The 14662-nt window shown below is 53.3% G+C and overlaps 2 protein-coding genes across 2 annotated transcripts in view; both read right to left on the bottom strand.

Annotated features, from left to right (window-relative positions):
- The window catches only part of LIME1 (Lck interacting transmembrane adaptor 1), a 2853-nt gene extending 1007 nt beyond the window's left edge, over positions 1–1846 (bottom strand). The window contains exons 1-4 of the mRNA XM_009282730.1: positions 1731–1846; positions 1099–1150; positions 909–996; positions 288–718 (exon numbers count right to left, since the gene is read on the bottom strand). Coding sequence (XP_009281005.1) covers positions 288–718; positions 909–996; positions 1099–1150; positions 1731–1846 — 687 coding nt within the window. The remainder of the gene's footprint in view (positions 1–287; positions 719–908; positions 997–1098; positions 1151–1730) is intronic.
- A 5003-nt stretch (positions 1847–6849) lies between these two features.
- On the bottom strand, positions 6850–14644 carry ZGPAT (zinc finger CCCH-type and G-patch domain containing). The gene is made up of 6 exons (XM_009282731.2): positions 13846–14644; positions 12947–13080; positions 12008–12166; positions 10816–10947; positions 9559–9976; positions 6850–9092 (listed from the first exon to the last, which is right to left on the bottom strand). The coding sequence occupies exons 1-6, from the start codon at positions 14487–14489 to the stop codon at positions 8954–8956; spliced, it is 1626 nt and encodes a 541-aa protein (XP_009281006.1). The 5' UTR covers positions 14490–14644; the 3' UTR covers positions 6850–8953.
- Positions 14645–14662: the final 18 nt, after the last annotated feature.

Here is a 14662-nt window from a genome sequence, read left to right on the forward strand (position 1 = left end):
AGCTGCCTGCCGGGTTAAACCGCAACAGGATCCCACTTTTTGCATGACTCGGGGAGCCTTTTGCAGGGCACAGAGCCCAGCCCTGTGGGCACCACCTGCCCTCAGGGTCTCAGCTTCATCCTGCCCCTCCTAAAAGCTCTACTGGAAATGCAGTAGCCTAATTTACACCCTGCTCCAAACACGGGTGTTACAGGGAGGCAGGGCGTTACACGGCCCCCCATGTGCCCCATCCAGCAAGCGCAGCACTGGCCCCGTGCCCCATCCCTGCCACCCCCTCAGAGCCGTACCTTTGCCCGGGGGGCATCGCCCGTGCCGTCCCAGCACCTCTGCGGGGCTGGGGGAGGCCCCGCCACAGCCCCATCCTGCACCTCTGCGGGCACCGTCTTCTTCACCTTGCGGACACAGGCGTAATCAGCCACCCCGTGCCCGGCACGTGGGGGGGACACCTGGGTGCCAGCAGGCGCGCGGGGCACCGGGACATCATCCCCCTGCACTGCCAGGCACTCGTAGACGGTGTCTGACACCGGCTTCCGCAGCGGGGTGAAGAGCAGGTTGGAGTAGGTCTGGTCGGGGGCCGGGGAGGCGGCCGGGGGCTCGGGGACGGGGATCTGGGGCAGCTCGCGGTGCAGGAGGACGCTGACGCCGGAGTTGTGCAGGGAGTCCGCACCGGCGGGGAGGGCCGCGGCGCAGGGGAAATCCAGGCTGGCTGGCCGCTGGGCTGCTGGGGGAGGAGAGGAGATGGGGGGACGCCGGGGATGCAGCAAGCACTAACCCCTGCGCCGGCACTGCGCGGGCACCATGGCACATGTGCGCATGCCATGACGCGCTCGCCGGGCGGTGCAGGGACTGGGGGCACCTGCCAAGGGCCACCGGCCCCTGTCAGCTCCCCCAGCTCGACGGCCACTCACTGTCGTCCCTGGCCTTCACCCGGTACAGCTCGTGCAGCTTTGTGTCGGACTTGCTGAGTGACCGCAGCTGCGTCTGCCTGAGCAGGGACTGCAACGGGGGAAACGCACACCCTCAGGCACGTGGCCAGGAGCTGGGGTGCCCAGAGCTCCCCCGGGGCTGATCCTGCCACCCCACCCAGCATGCGCTTACCTCATCCACCAGCTTCACCCCGTCTGGAGGGACCTTCTTCTTCCTGCCCTTGCTGCAGGGAGAAGCAGGGCTGAGCCCGAGGCGGGCGGCCAAACCGGGGGCAAGGAGCGGGTGCCCCGGGCCCCCGACCTGGCCACGATGGGCGTCACCGTGTGCCCCTCGCTGGAGCAGCAGCACCCCCCAAACCCACAACCCTGCTCCTTCGCCAGCCGTGCAGCCCGGTCCGTGCTGGATGGGGGCTCAATCGCATCCTGCACCCTCCTGAGCCATGCCGGGCATCCCCAGCGTCACCCCTGGCATCACCCATCCTGCCCATCCCGCTCGCAGCTCAGGTCTCTCCAGGCTGCTCCTGCAAGGCCACGTCCCCCATCCCCAGCTGGTACCGGCTCCTTTGGGCACAGGGGGTGCGGCGGGGGGCAGCGAGGCACAGGGGTGCAGGATCAGGCCAGGCAGAGTTGCACTGGGGCTGCGGCTGGGGGTTCGGGGTGAGCAGAGCGGCAGATCCCAGCGGTCCCAGCTCAGGACAGGCACACGTGGGGTCTCCACGTGCAGCCACCGCGTGCCACCAAGGGGCCCCCAACTCCGTCCCCAGCGCCAGGAGGGAAAGCAGGGGGGCCGTGGGCAGCGCGTACCGTCTGCAGGCAGCGCACAGGGCGCCCAGGTAGACCAGGACGCCAAGCAGGGCCAGGGCAGCGCTGGCCGGCAGGAGCGGGGTCCGCGCCAGCCCCTCGCCGCCGGCTGCAGCCATGGGGGAGCCGCTTCTGACACCGCTGCGGGGCCGAGCTCTGGGGAGAGAAAACACAAGTCGGGGTGCAGCCAGGCGCTGCTGGGCTCACCACAGCATGAGATGGTGCTCCGCGGCCCCCAGGGCCCCCGCAGCGCAGCCCCCTGGGCAGGGGGTCTCTCCAGGTGCTCTGGAGGAGGATATGCACCCGGGGCCCCACTTTCTGGCCAGCCGCTGCCCTCCCCAGGGTCGCCGTGATGCCTCCGCTGTTCTGCCCAGCCTGGTGCAGACACCCTGCAGCAGGTGCTCTGCCACCCCCTGGAAAAACTTCAGATTTTTGCTCCTTTTGGAAAAAAAAACCAACCAAAAAACCACAACAAACCCAACAGGATTCAAGCTCCCAAGTTGCCACCAAGATGCTGAAAAGGAGATGCCCATGGGCCCTGAAAACCCTCTGGAGACATCCCAAAAGTGCCAGTGTGCTTTCTGGGGACACTGGGACACCGCCCTGGGCTGCGGGACCGGCGTGGCACCGCTCCCCAGCGCGGATCGTGGGGTGGCCCAGACGGGATGGGAAAACAGATGACTCAGCTTCCCGGAAACGGGGCGAGCTTCAGCCTCGCAGCCACCTCTCCCTCCTTGCACACCAGGCTCAGCAGCCCGCAGCGGGACACCCTCCTTTTGCAGCAGATCTCGCCCTCTGCCCCTCTGAGCCCCGCAGGTTTCGGCCCCATCCACCCATGCCATGGGACCTGCGGAGTCACCAGGGAGAAAATCCCGGGTGAGAGCGACGGTGCTGCCAGCATCACCGGTGTCACCCCGTTTGCAGCGCTGTGCACGGCGAGCTCCCGGGGAACCGAGCCCACCCCAGCCCTGCAAACCCCACCGTGACATGTCCGCTCTCACGGGAACCCAGGTCGCTCCCCGCAGCATCCCAGCACGATCCGAGCTTGGGCCAGGAGCTGCGGGATCGCAACCAAGCACCAGCCCAGCCGGGCCGGCTCTTCGCCGTAGGCAGCGCGGCATGCACAGACCCTGCGCCTCCTCTGCCACCATAACCCTGGTTCTGCAGCCACTCTGTGCTGTGACACGAGAGCAGAAAATGCCTGACCTTTCGACCACTTTCCTCTGCCTAAAGAAAAAGCCGTGCCTTGCCCAAAGCTAGCCTTCTTCCCTGCGCCTTGAATAAGGAAATAGGCACTCCCCTGCAAACCACGGCAGCGGCAAGGCAAGAGCAAGCGGTGCAAAGGCATGAAGGTGCCGGGGAGCCAGACACAAAGAGCAGACGCTCCCCAGCCCGTCAGGATCCCGCACCTTTCCCAGGGGGCCTTTTGGTGACACCCCGTCCCATCGTCCCCGTCCCCGCTCAGCCATCAGCGTGCTGCAAAGCCCAGAGCAAAAGCTGACACCACTTCACCCGCGCCAGTGTCAAGATGGCGGCTGCTGCTCCCAGCTCTGTGCAAGCCCCAGCTCCGTGCGCGCCCCGCTCCCCAAAAAGGCTGGCCTGCTACTAGAGATCTGCGCGCCAGCGTCCAAAGAGAGATCAAGGCAGTTTCTCAGCACCGGAGTAAAGCACGGCTCGAAGAAGCCACGGTGACTGATCCAGACGAGGCCGGCAGCAGAGTCCCCAGGCGGGACGGGGCTGGCACAGCCGAGCAGGACAGCTTCCACTGGCACAGCTGGGGACACAGAAAGCCCGTGGGGCACCTGCGCACCTCTTACTCACCCTCTTACAGATCTTAATCCGGATGACAAAGATCAGACGAGCTCCGGTGAGAAGCTACTCTGCTTCGCGTGAGCCTCGGGTGCTACAGCAGCCCCAGCCCGAGGGCGAGCGGGGAGGTCCGTGCCCATCGAGGGACCGATCTCGCGCCCCTCTCCCCTGCACCCTGCGTCACACGGCAGCACCTTTGGTGCATCTTTACCGCAATAACCAGCAAGTCTCTGCCCACTTGTAGCACCCTTTATCTGAGAACTTCCCATGCCTTTGGAAACTTCCCTGACTGAAGCCTTAACTCCCGGAGAGCAATTATTTCAACGGGGAAAACCAAGGCAGGGAGGGTTTAGGGACTAACCGGGCTGGACAGACTGGCTTAGATCAGAGCCGGGAAGGGAAGGCTGTGCCCTCTCCAATGATGTTTTAATTAGACAACACTGCTTTTCTGTCTGAGCATACATTATACGGATTACCTGCAACACAGGCAGCCGCTTTAGACAGTCCTCGCTGAACTTGTTTAGCTCATTAGAGCGACAGGATCGCAGGCTGCAGAAGCGACTGCGTTCAGGGCAGAACTGAGCAGGCTCTGAGGTTTAGCAGACAAAATTATAACAAGGTACGATGGCTGGGAGCTGGCGTTATGTCGGAATCGAAGTGCGAGCTTTTAGCACGCCGAGGCAGGCACACACGGGGCAGCTTATCCCACAGCGGGTGGATCTTCCATCCCTGAATTTTTAAGATTGAAGAACAAAGGGAAAGGCTTCCTAAGTTGAAATGAATGCAGAGAAATTCTTCTGACCTACTTTCTGTTGTGCAGGAGGTCGGTGGTTGCTCCTGGATTTCTGATCTATAGAAATGCCCAGCGCGCGCTCTTTCAGGCTCAGCAGTCGCTGGGAGAAGCCACTTCTTGGGACGACACGTTGGTTCTCCCAGAATTACCAATTTGAGAGGAAAACCCAGTGCCTGACTGAAGTCGCTCAGGTAGGACTGAGCAGGTTTGCAAGGCAAAGTCTCAAACAGACCTTCTGAAACGTACAGTTTCAGAACGTGCCAATAGAGTTATTGATCTCCTGGTCCCGGGGCTATTCTCTGGGGCAGGAGACTCAGCAGACGGCATTTTGTAACACGCTGGCTCCGCAAGCCAAGATGGCTTTGAAGATGAGAGCCGTCACAGCCGTTGCGTACCTGCGACGCACACCCACAGCCCACCGAGGAGGGAGTAACTCCCTTTCGTGATACCTGAGCACAGGCACGATAAATGCGGTCGGTTTGTTACTCCAGGACATGGGAGTTTTTTTGTGACTCCTCCAAAAGGCGCAAGTTTCTCAGCTGGGCTTCAGGAAAACAAGATTGAAATTACTGTAAAATTAAGTGCTGCTGCTGACGATTTTGCCTGGCCTCTGATTCATCGACCCACATAAAACTGCACACAGCGTTCACCGCAGGGTTACGAGAAGAAAGTCTATGAAACTACTAAAAGCGTATTTGCAAGAAACCAGGACAAACATTACAAGCTGATTTCCCTCAGTGATTGCAAACACGGCTGCAGCAAACACAGCTCGGGTACCTTGGGGAGTTGTACTGAAAAAAAGTCCCAAGAAGCAGAAGTAGATCTTTTTTTTCCTTTTCAATTACGAAAAGTGAAAGCCCCATAACAGTCAGTCAACAACAGTGAATCTGCCCTAGACCACGGGGTGCAGTTAGTAAATCTTAAGACTATTTCAAACATGGAGCAGGCACGAGATCTCACCCACTTCACTCGCATTTCCACAGCGGGAGGGAGAGATTTCATTGTCAAACTCCTCTGGAGGCGTTTCATTTAGAAAGGGCCAACTATATTTCTAAACGCCAGACCCAAATGTCACAAAACTTGGACGCACGCTTCTAATTACAGTCCTGATCGCTACTCGTGCGCTGGAGTGGCTTTTGTGAAAATATAATTTTAAAACCTTAAGGTAAGTGACCCGCCTGCTCACACCATGCGGCTTTGGCTGAGGCCGACATCGTTACAGCATTTTTCTTTCTTCCTGCCCTTCCGCGACTGCTGGAAACACTCACTTGGGCAGAGAAATGCACTTCTAAGCAGAAGTCGAGAACCTGCTAGAGAGATTTTCTGCAGAGCTGAGCCGCAGCGGGACACCAGCTCTGGCGAGACCTCGGTGCTGCAGTTATGGGAAGCCAGATTCCAAAATACAGGATGGGCGTATTGAGGAGATGCATGTTTTCTCGAGAATCACCTGCCTACCACAGTGGTTTTCTTGCCACAAATCCAGTAGTTTTACATAATTTCAGGTTTACGGAGAACAGCGTTTCAACGACCACACTCCCTCAAGCCTCCTCACCTGCAGCCAGGAGCTCAGCAGTTCCCCAAGAGCTGTTCCACATGCAAGCAAAAAATCTAGTCCCCCTCCCCAGAAGACAACTGGCAATTTTTCCTGTTGAAAAAAGCAATGCCCCGCACCTCTGAACTCAACAATTCATTCCCCGCAAAAGCAATCGGTTCCCACTCAACCCCCAAATTCAAGCCATGGGAGCCCAGCAGCGCAGCCAAGTTCAAACACCTTTTCTTCCTTTTTAAGCCCAGATGCTTCCAGAGCACAAAGCACTAAGCGGCACAAAGCTTGCAGCCCTCCTCGCAGCCGACTGAAAGTTTAACCCAGCCGATGCTTCCCCGCTGCAGTGTAGGAATCCTGCCTGTCCAGTCTAGCTAGCTGCAACGGCATCTCCGGTAACGCTGCAGTTTCTATATGGATCAAGGTTTTTTTTAAGTATTTTTCAACCCCTGGTTTAGTTGCAGATACCCAAGTTTGCCAGGCAAGAAAGCAACCACCACTTACTTTGCAGAAACTCAAAAGCTGGCGAGTGCGAAGAGCGGGAATCCGACCATGCTCTCTTCCTTGCCAGACAACCTGGAGAATTTAGTTTCTTTTATCCCGGAGTTACTCCTAATTAGGGGTTCCCGAACATTTCAGACATCTTGATCTGAGCTCTCCCGCTCCTCTTTAGCTCCTTCTAGAGCAGACAGCTCTGAGCAGGTACCATGCAGCACACACCACAGCTCGCTTCCTGGCCTGCAGAGGTGGTTGCTTCACCCAATGGCAGGCTGGGTTTCTCCCCGCCTTGGCTGCGAGCAGCGCTGCAGATGGGCTCTGCAGGCACCCAGCACACAAGAGCACCCTCTGCCGCGCTCCGCTTCCCACCGAGCTGGTTTTAGCGCCAGCTCTCTATCTGCAGGTGAATATAAGGAAAGAATGGGTTGCCACACGTCATCGTTACCTTGCAAATGAACCAACGCCTTACAAGGACAGAGGGGAAAAAATAAAAACCAACTTTATTCACCAGGGACGTGAACCGTCTCGGGTGAGAGGCAGCAGCCATTCGAATAGGAGTCTGACAAGTAAGGCTGTGGAAATCCCAAGGAAGGGTCAAAATACGACTTAGCCGAGACACAGGGCTAATACACCCAATTCTTAAAGAGATGATGATGTTAAATAGTGTCAGAGCACAAAACAAACCCAAGAAATTTCTCTGCCCGGCTCAGCTCACCAGTCATAGGCCACTTCAGCAAGCACCCATGCTAAGCTGGGCACATTAATCCTTGTCACCACTCAACACTTGAGTGTGCGAAACAAACAGCCGTTTGTGAGGGAAGGGCACTGAGCAGCCATTGTTAAACCCTTGAGTTAAGCCCAGTGCGTGAGAACACGGATTCAGAACAATGAAGATGATACGGCCAATTTAGTTAGAAACCGATGGATGCTGAAGTGCTCAAGGCAGCCCACGCCACCTTTCACATCGTCACGGTGCCCGTCACAGCAGGATCCCAGTGCTTTCCAAGAGGAGAGAGTCACTCTAACAGGTTTCCTGAAGACACTAATCTTGTTTACTTTTGCTGTCGCTCTGTGTTTTCTGAGGTGTGTCTGCAGCAATGCTAAATTCCACATGACTTGAACAACTCTGATCGTATCTCCTTCAGCTTTAGATTTTCGGGTTAGTTTGGCAGCCTGACCCTACAAGCAGGCGCAGCCCTGCCCAGGCTGACAGCTTTGTAAGTTTCTTCGGAATGGATAAAAAAAGGTTGTACTAAAGGAGCAAAACTTTTCATCAGAAAAATGACTCACAGAATAAAAGGAACTCGATTTCTTAAATTAAGAAAAAAATGTGTCCTTAAGATACTGGCATGAAATTGCAAACAATTTTTTTTTTTTTTTTTTTTTTTTAAAAGCCATTACAATGCACAAGTCCCACCAGAAACAGAATCTGATGAAATCACCATCTCCTCTGGGGCAAGGACTGGCTGCCGCCAACACAGAATATAACCTAGGGGAGAAAACATCCTTCCTGTCCAAAGACTCTCCACGCTGCAGGGAAGGGCACTTCGCTTGCTTGGCCTGCTTCCAGCATAGCCTGAAGCTCTCCCACAGACAGAGCTGGATGCTGGGCACATACAGACCTCCTGATTTTTGCGCTCATCCAGGGCCCAGTCCGACCTGGATCTGGATCCTGAGGTTTTTTAATAGCAGGACCTGTGTTCAGCGAGCCACCTAGGACAGAAAAACTCAAGTAACGATGGCAAAAATCACAAGGTTCCCTGTGGAGTTGTTCGCAGCTAGGAAGTTTGAGAATCTGTTACTCTGCAGTCTTATTCCCCCGGCTTTGGCACTCTGCTTGTGGAATCACGCAGCTTTCCATGCCAAGTCAATGAGTTAGGCTTAGGGATGTCCTAGGGATACTCTTGCAGCCAAACTCATGAAATCTGACGCTTGAGGCCACTAGCACCCACCTCCGAGCTGCCATTTTCTGTCTATTCATTACACTAAAGCTACAAGGAACTGCTCCCCAAAAAACGGAGTTCCCAGATAAATCCCATAGCAAAAAAACAGAAGGTAGAGAGCAGCTGAAGCAATTTGCCTTTGTTGTTTTCACCCAGCACAAGCCCTTTCTGCTTCGCCGGAATGTGCTCGGGACCCTGCCTCCACTTGCGTTCGTCGGTTGGCTGCAAACACAAGCCACAGTTGATGGCAGGATGTGGGGCTTTCAAAGCCCCTCCTCAGCTGGTTCGTAGCCAGCAGTGTTATCACCCGAGGAGCTACAGACTCTGGACGGAGGTGCAACTGCAGTGGTAACAGAGGGAAGAAGTGTGCAAGAGAGCAGAGAATCGTATTTCTTGTAGCTAGTCCTTATACAAGGCTCAGGCTTGCTGAATGCTTTCAGGGCTGGACGGATGGGTACTCCTCCCCCTCCCAGCAGAGCTCAGAAGCATCTAGTTTTAGAAACCGCTGCTTTTCAGCCCAGTTTTCAGGCTGGGCAGCCTGAGGCCCAGAGGAGCAGGATGGCCCACCCAGGCTCTGAGGCCACAAGCACTGGTGCTGGCTAGAAGGACAATCACTGCAGTCAAACGCCTTCCTCAGAGACTAGAACTCAGTCATCTTCTTATGCGTGTCTGCTTTCTTCTGCTCCCGCTGCAGACTGGCTTCCTGGGCCTGCAGCTGCCCCAGCTGTTTGTGTGCATTAGCCAGCTTCTCCTCCAACTGAGCTGTAGCAACGCTGTGCCTGAAAGCAAAAAGCATTACGGCAATGTCATCCTGCACGATAAAATGAAAGGCTTGTCATCATCCCAGGAGGGTTTGCCCTTTCCTGCGGGATTAGTGCAAGTGACCTGCTGAAAGCCAGGAAGAACCTGATGCTCAGCACAATCTGGGCTAGAAAATGTCCTCCTGTGATGCTCAACAGCAATGCCGCAGAGACGGGCATGAGAAGGAAAGGACTCCAGTACCTTTCCTCAGAGAGCTCCTCCCTTCGCCACAGGCTGAATTCCAGCCAAAGGACCCCAGACACACCTGCCCGTGTCCAAGCTGGTCTGAAGCACACGCTAAAGTCTCTCTCCTCCACTTCCCCTTAGGTCTCATCCAGATATGTTCCACTTGTTCCTCCTATACCTCATTTCAAGCCCGCCCCTTCCCAGAAGCGCCAAGAATTCTCAGTTCATCCTGCAGTCCCAAAAAGAATGTTTTCCTACCGTCCAACATTGCGTGCCAGGGCCTGCTGGATTCCTCTGATGTCCCTCTGCGTTTGTTCAATCTTCTCCATTGTCTGGAAGAGGCGGACACTCAGGGCTTTCTTGGTGCTCTTGCTAGCATGGTAGATCTCTTTGCTGTTCCTCTCTGGCAGTGCCAGCCCTCCAGCCTTCTCCCCAGTGCTCTTCCCTCGCAATTTCTCATTCAAAAAGTCAAACACGTTGCGGGGGGGCTTACGGCTGCCCGCAGGGGATTGTCCAGAGCTGTTTCCCTTTGCTCGGCATTTCCTCGATTTGCCCGGGTCCAGCTTCCCCTGTTTCTTCTTCTGAAGCACCTCAGCACACTGGTCGAGGGACTTCCCTCGAGGAAGTACCACAGCCTGCACCGGCTCCACTCGGCCCTCAGAATTCTTCCCTAACCCTGAGGAGAGACACCAAGTGATTACTGCAAGCGAGGACATCCCCTCTTGAGTCACCTCCCACCACAAGTTCACGCTGACAGTAACAAGCTTAGAACAGGCAAACAGGCTTTCGAGGTACAAAAAGCGATGACTACCATCCAAGTCAAGGGGAGCAGCAAAAGCCACAGCATGGTGGATGCGGATGCTGTGACAGGAGCCTTCTAGAGCAGAAGATATGCGATAAAAAGCCCGAGGCCATCCATCAGGCCGGTTTCTGTGAAACTAGGTTCAGCCTCACATTCTCAGCTTCTCAAGCCAGGTTCTTCTTAAAACTGGTTTGGTTCCTCTGGGAGGACCAGAGAGAAATGCAAGTAGCAGACTGCCCTCCTAAAGCCCCCAAGGCTCCATACGATTTGTGTAGTGAGAAGCTAGTTCAGCAGGCTTTGAAGTCTGCATCTAGAGCCAGGAGATGCTTTAACACAGACATCAGAAGCTTCACAGATCAGTTCCCTTCTACCCAGAGCCTTTGAACACTTCATACAACAGTTCTCACGGCTTTAATCACGAACTTGACCATGGTTCCAAATGCCTCCAATTTTTGCTATTACCATACAGGGGCTGGTGAACACATATGCCTGTACTTCCATTAAATAGCTATTCCTTCTTTCCTTCTGACACTTCCACGCAGGTGTGATTCATCACATAGCTTGAGCCTTATCTAACAGGCCCTTCAGCAAAGAAAAGCTTTAGCTTCATCCAGAAAATCTTGTTTTTCTTAACTAGCTTTAGGATCCACCATGAGGCTGAGGTGACGAGGCAGTCAGGCTCTCACAGCACCAGGACCGCCTTCTCCCCTTACCTTTTCCAAACTCGTATCCCATCTGAACAAGCAGTTTGGAGCCGATACCACGAGTATGAGCTTCCCAGCCACCGAAAGAGGAACTGCAGGCAGGAGTCCATTCCCCGTTCTCTGGAACTCCCGAATCTATCACTGTGGCACGGAAGAGACGAATCAGTGAAACACAGAAACAAAGCTGCTACACAAAACCTTCATCTGGGGCACCCACACAGCATGAAACCCCCTCACAAGGCAGTACAGTGTACTTCCCTCACCCTAGAATCATTCAGCAGCTCCTTCAGCCTTACTCGGTTCCTACTGAGCTGTCACCTTTTACAAACACTGCATAGCGAGTTACTTAAACGAAAGCTCTCGCTTGACTTAATGCACATACCATCTCATAGTTCCAGGCAGAGTCATCCAGAAGTTTTTATGCTTCCTTTCCTTCCTTCTAGGATGGTCACACAGACTGACATATGCCATCAGAGTAAAATTTGGCACTGTGGCATGCAGTATTTATTCTGTGCCTCCAGCTCATGTCTCTGGTATGAGGCTCCTCTAGGCCACTATACTAATTTTGTGTTATTAGGATCCAATAATCTCTATTAGGCTAAATTAAAGAGCTCTAGGACACACTTCGTCCCTGTGACGTAACTGTGGCACTAGCACAGGGACAGTGCTGTCTGCGTCATCTCAGAGAAGCCACTTGGGCTCCCTCTGTGTCAGCTTTCAATAGTAAAACAGGGCATGGCTGTTCCTGCGACCTCACCGAGGCACTGGAGGGACCAAACACTCAGTTACTGGGGGCTCGTACTCTTGTGTCATGAAGCTATGCAGAGATCCCAGAGATGAGGAAGTCTCCCGATGCACTTATTAGCTCAACTCAGCCAGCCACATAGGAAACAGACTCAGAGCTTGGAACTCGGCTCTAAAATATCACACCCTCTACCTTCCCGTGTTGGGAGTTCCCATGGAAACCTCCAACCTTCATTAGCCCAGTAATTTGCATAAAACAAAGATTTTTAGCTTGCAATTGTAACTTAATAGCTAATTACCATTCCCTATCTTTCGGCAACATATAAAGAGATTAGCTACTCTTTCATCAGAGGTGAGGCACTTACAATGAAAGCTCCAGGAGAGTAATTCAGTAGGTCTCAGAGAAAGGCAGACCTAGATCCCAAGTCGCTTTCGCTCACACCCTCCCCTCTCTTACCTTTAGCATAACCAGAGTCATCAACACTGTCTTCATCAGACTCGGCAGATGAGGCACCATCTTCACTTCGCAGTGGGGGAATGACGCTATCCCCTTCCACAACAGCTTCCTTCAGCAGCAGGGAATCAAACTTCACGGTGTAGTAACCACTGTCGATGTCTACAGAAGGAAAAGCAAGGAACAAGAGTTCAAGAAAGTCTCCAGGACGCAACTGGCAGAGGGCTTTCTAAAACAGAGGTAGCTCCGGTGGAACCACATGGGAGAGGGGGAAGGCCCAAGGAACACGTGTTTTCAAAAAATCCGGTTTTTCTTTGCGCTTTAGATTTCTGCCTGGGAGGGAGAAGCACCCACTGCAATGAAAAGCTATTTCCACAACGCCTGTGTTGATACTTAGAAGTTTATTTCTAAAAATGAAGAAAGACGGGCTGCTGAGAAATGGAATTAAAGAAAAGTTAGACTTGCTCCCCTCTGACCTAATAATAGTCAAAGAAAGATGGAAAAAGAGAATAAACCCTCACCCTTCCCAGGACACGGGGAAGCCTGTATCAGCAGCTGATGGGCAGGGCCAGCTCCCCTGGCTTTTGTTTAAAAAAGAGCAGATTATTGCAATTCTAACCTAATACGCATGCAAATTCCTGCAATACCTGCCTCTTCCCTTTCGGGGCAGTTAATGACCACGTAGTCATTTCCTTTCCACATTCCTGCTCTTAGGTCTCCTTTTTGTTTAACGCTCTTCTGTTTCCTAGCCGATTCCCTTCCCAAGCCTGACGAAAGTCAGAACGTTTTCTCAGCTACGTCAAGATTTTCAGTTTAGGGATACAGCCACATAGTTAACGTTTTTCTATCATTAACCAAAACAGTCAAGTCTTATATTCACTTAAGCATCAGCCTTCATCTTCCACACAGAATCCTGGCAAAGCACACTCACGCAAGACTCACCGGTTATTTTTGCAGTGTACCATATTCCATCGCTGTGTTTCGCCAGGCAGGCTGAGCCCACCTCCAGCGCGCTCAGATTGGGCTCCTGAAACGGCTGAAGCTCTTCCACAGAGACCACCTGACCATGCGAAAACCTGCCAGGGAAGGCGGAAGAGGAATTTTCTCTACCTCATTTGAGCAGGCTTTAAAGAAAAATTCCCTCTCTCCTTAAAGGAAATGCAAACGAGTTGTCAGCAGTGATGAACCTTCACCAGTAATTACGGAAGTTTTACCGTGCATTATTTCAATTACACGAGTTATTAGTTTTTCATCTTAAACTTATTATTTAGGCCACGTAACAAAGACTGCATCCCACCCCGGAGAAATAAGCTTTCCTTGCTAGCGACACATCCAGTAAAAAAGTTCACAGATCCTTTGAGATAAACAGGATCACACAGACACGCAGGTCTCTGGTCCAACCTCCTGCTCAAAGCACAACCAACTTCAGACTGATCGGGCTGCTCAAGGCCTTATCTAGTGGAGTTCTGAAGATCTCCAGAGATGGAGACTCTACTATCTCTCTGTGCAACTGGAACGTATGCACTATCGACAGACAAGCTTTGGTGTTTTATTTTAAAATACTTAATCAGTTATTAATTTAGCCACTCGACTGAGTATGTAAAACCTCTGCAACTTTCCCATGGGATTTTCCATTTCATCTCTGCATTAGCTAAAGAAAGCTGCCAAACTGACGCCACTGCTTGCCATAACGCATTTGAAAAACATAAACAAAAAGGCAAAATTTCATTGGGTATAAAAGCCAAACGCGGTACTTTCAGAGGAGGTTTATCCCTTTGAACAACAAGGCCTTTAGCTACAGGAAGGACATAAGCCCCCTCCCACCCCTTTTTCTTTTTTACCGACAGTTCTCTTTAAATCTGCATTTGTCATCCAAGAAGAACGGGCAAGGCTTCAGGGACTTGTGAGTTGGATAGAGGTACAGCACTCTGACCCCTGCACTGCCATCTTCTAAGTCCTCTGTCCCCACAATCATGGCATTATGGTACTCCAGGGTCCCCCACGAACTGTAGTAGGGGGCTTTAACCTTCATCCCACTCAGTTCCTCCTCCTCCTCCTCTCTGTCAGACTCCTCCTCCTCTTCACTGTACTTTGATTCATTTTTGTCATCAGTTTCTTCATCTCTCTTTGATGATGCCTCACTGTTATCAGCTGAAGGCTTCGCGTCGGTTCCAAGCTCAGCAATGGCTTCCTTAAAGGCAGCATACTCCTCATCTTGGGCAGAACTGTCTGGCTTGGCATCCTGCTCCAGGAGACCCACTGGGGAGGAGGCGGCGGCATTGGTATCTAAAGTAGCCAGAAGTTTGCTCTTTTTAACAGACACCAGGCTGGATTCAGTCAGTTCTATCAGCTGCTTTAAATCTTCCTGCAACTGAATCAAGTCCGACTGCTGCGACGGGTCCAGGCCCGCCCCTAACGCCAGCTCCACTTGCTGCAGCTGGGCACTGTAGGTCTGAATTGCCGCTTCCAGACTCTCTTCATCCATTATCACCAAAAGAAAGGTGCGTTTAACCGTGTCCTTTCCGGGAACTCAGAACATGTTCAAAGAGTTTGTTTAAGGCGAGCAACTTTTTGGATAACAAGCCTTCGTCCGCGGTCGCTACCATCTACCCCGCCGTCCCGCTTCTTCCCTCGGAAGTAACCCGGCGATGCCCCTGC

Source organism: Aptenodytes forsteri, unplaced genomic scaffold (assembly GCF_000699145.1).
Source record: "Aptenodytes forsteri isolate BGI_AS27 unplaced genomic scaffold, ASM69914v1 Scaffold422, whole genome shotgun sequence".
Taxonomy (NCBI): Eukaryota; Metazoa; Chordata; class Aves; order Sphenisciformes; family Spheniscidae; genus Aptenodytes; species Aptenodytes forsteri.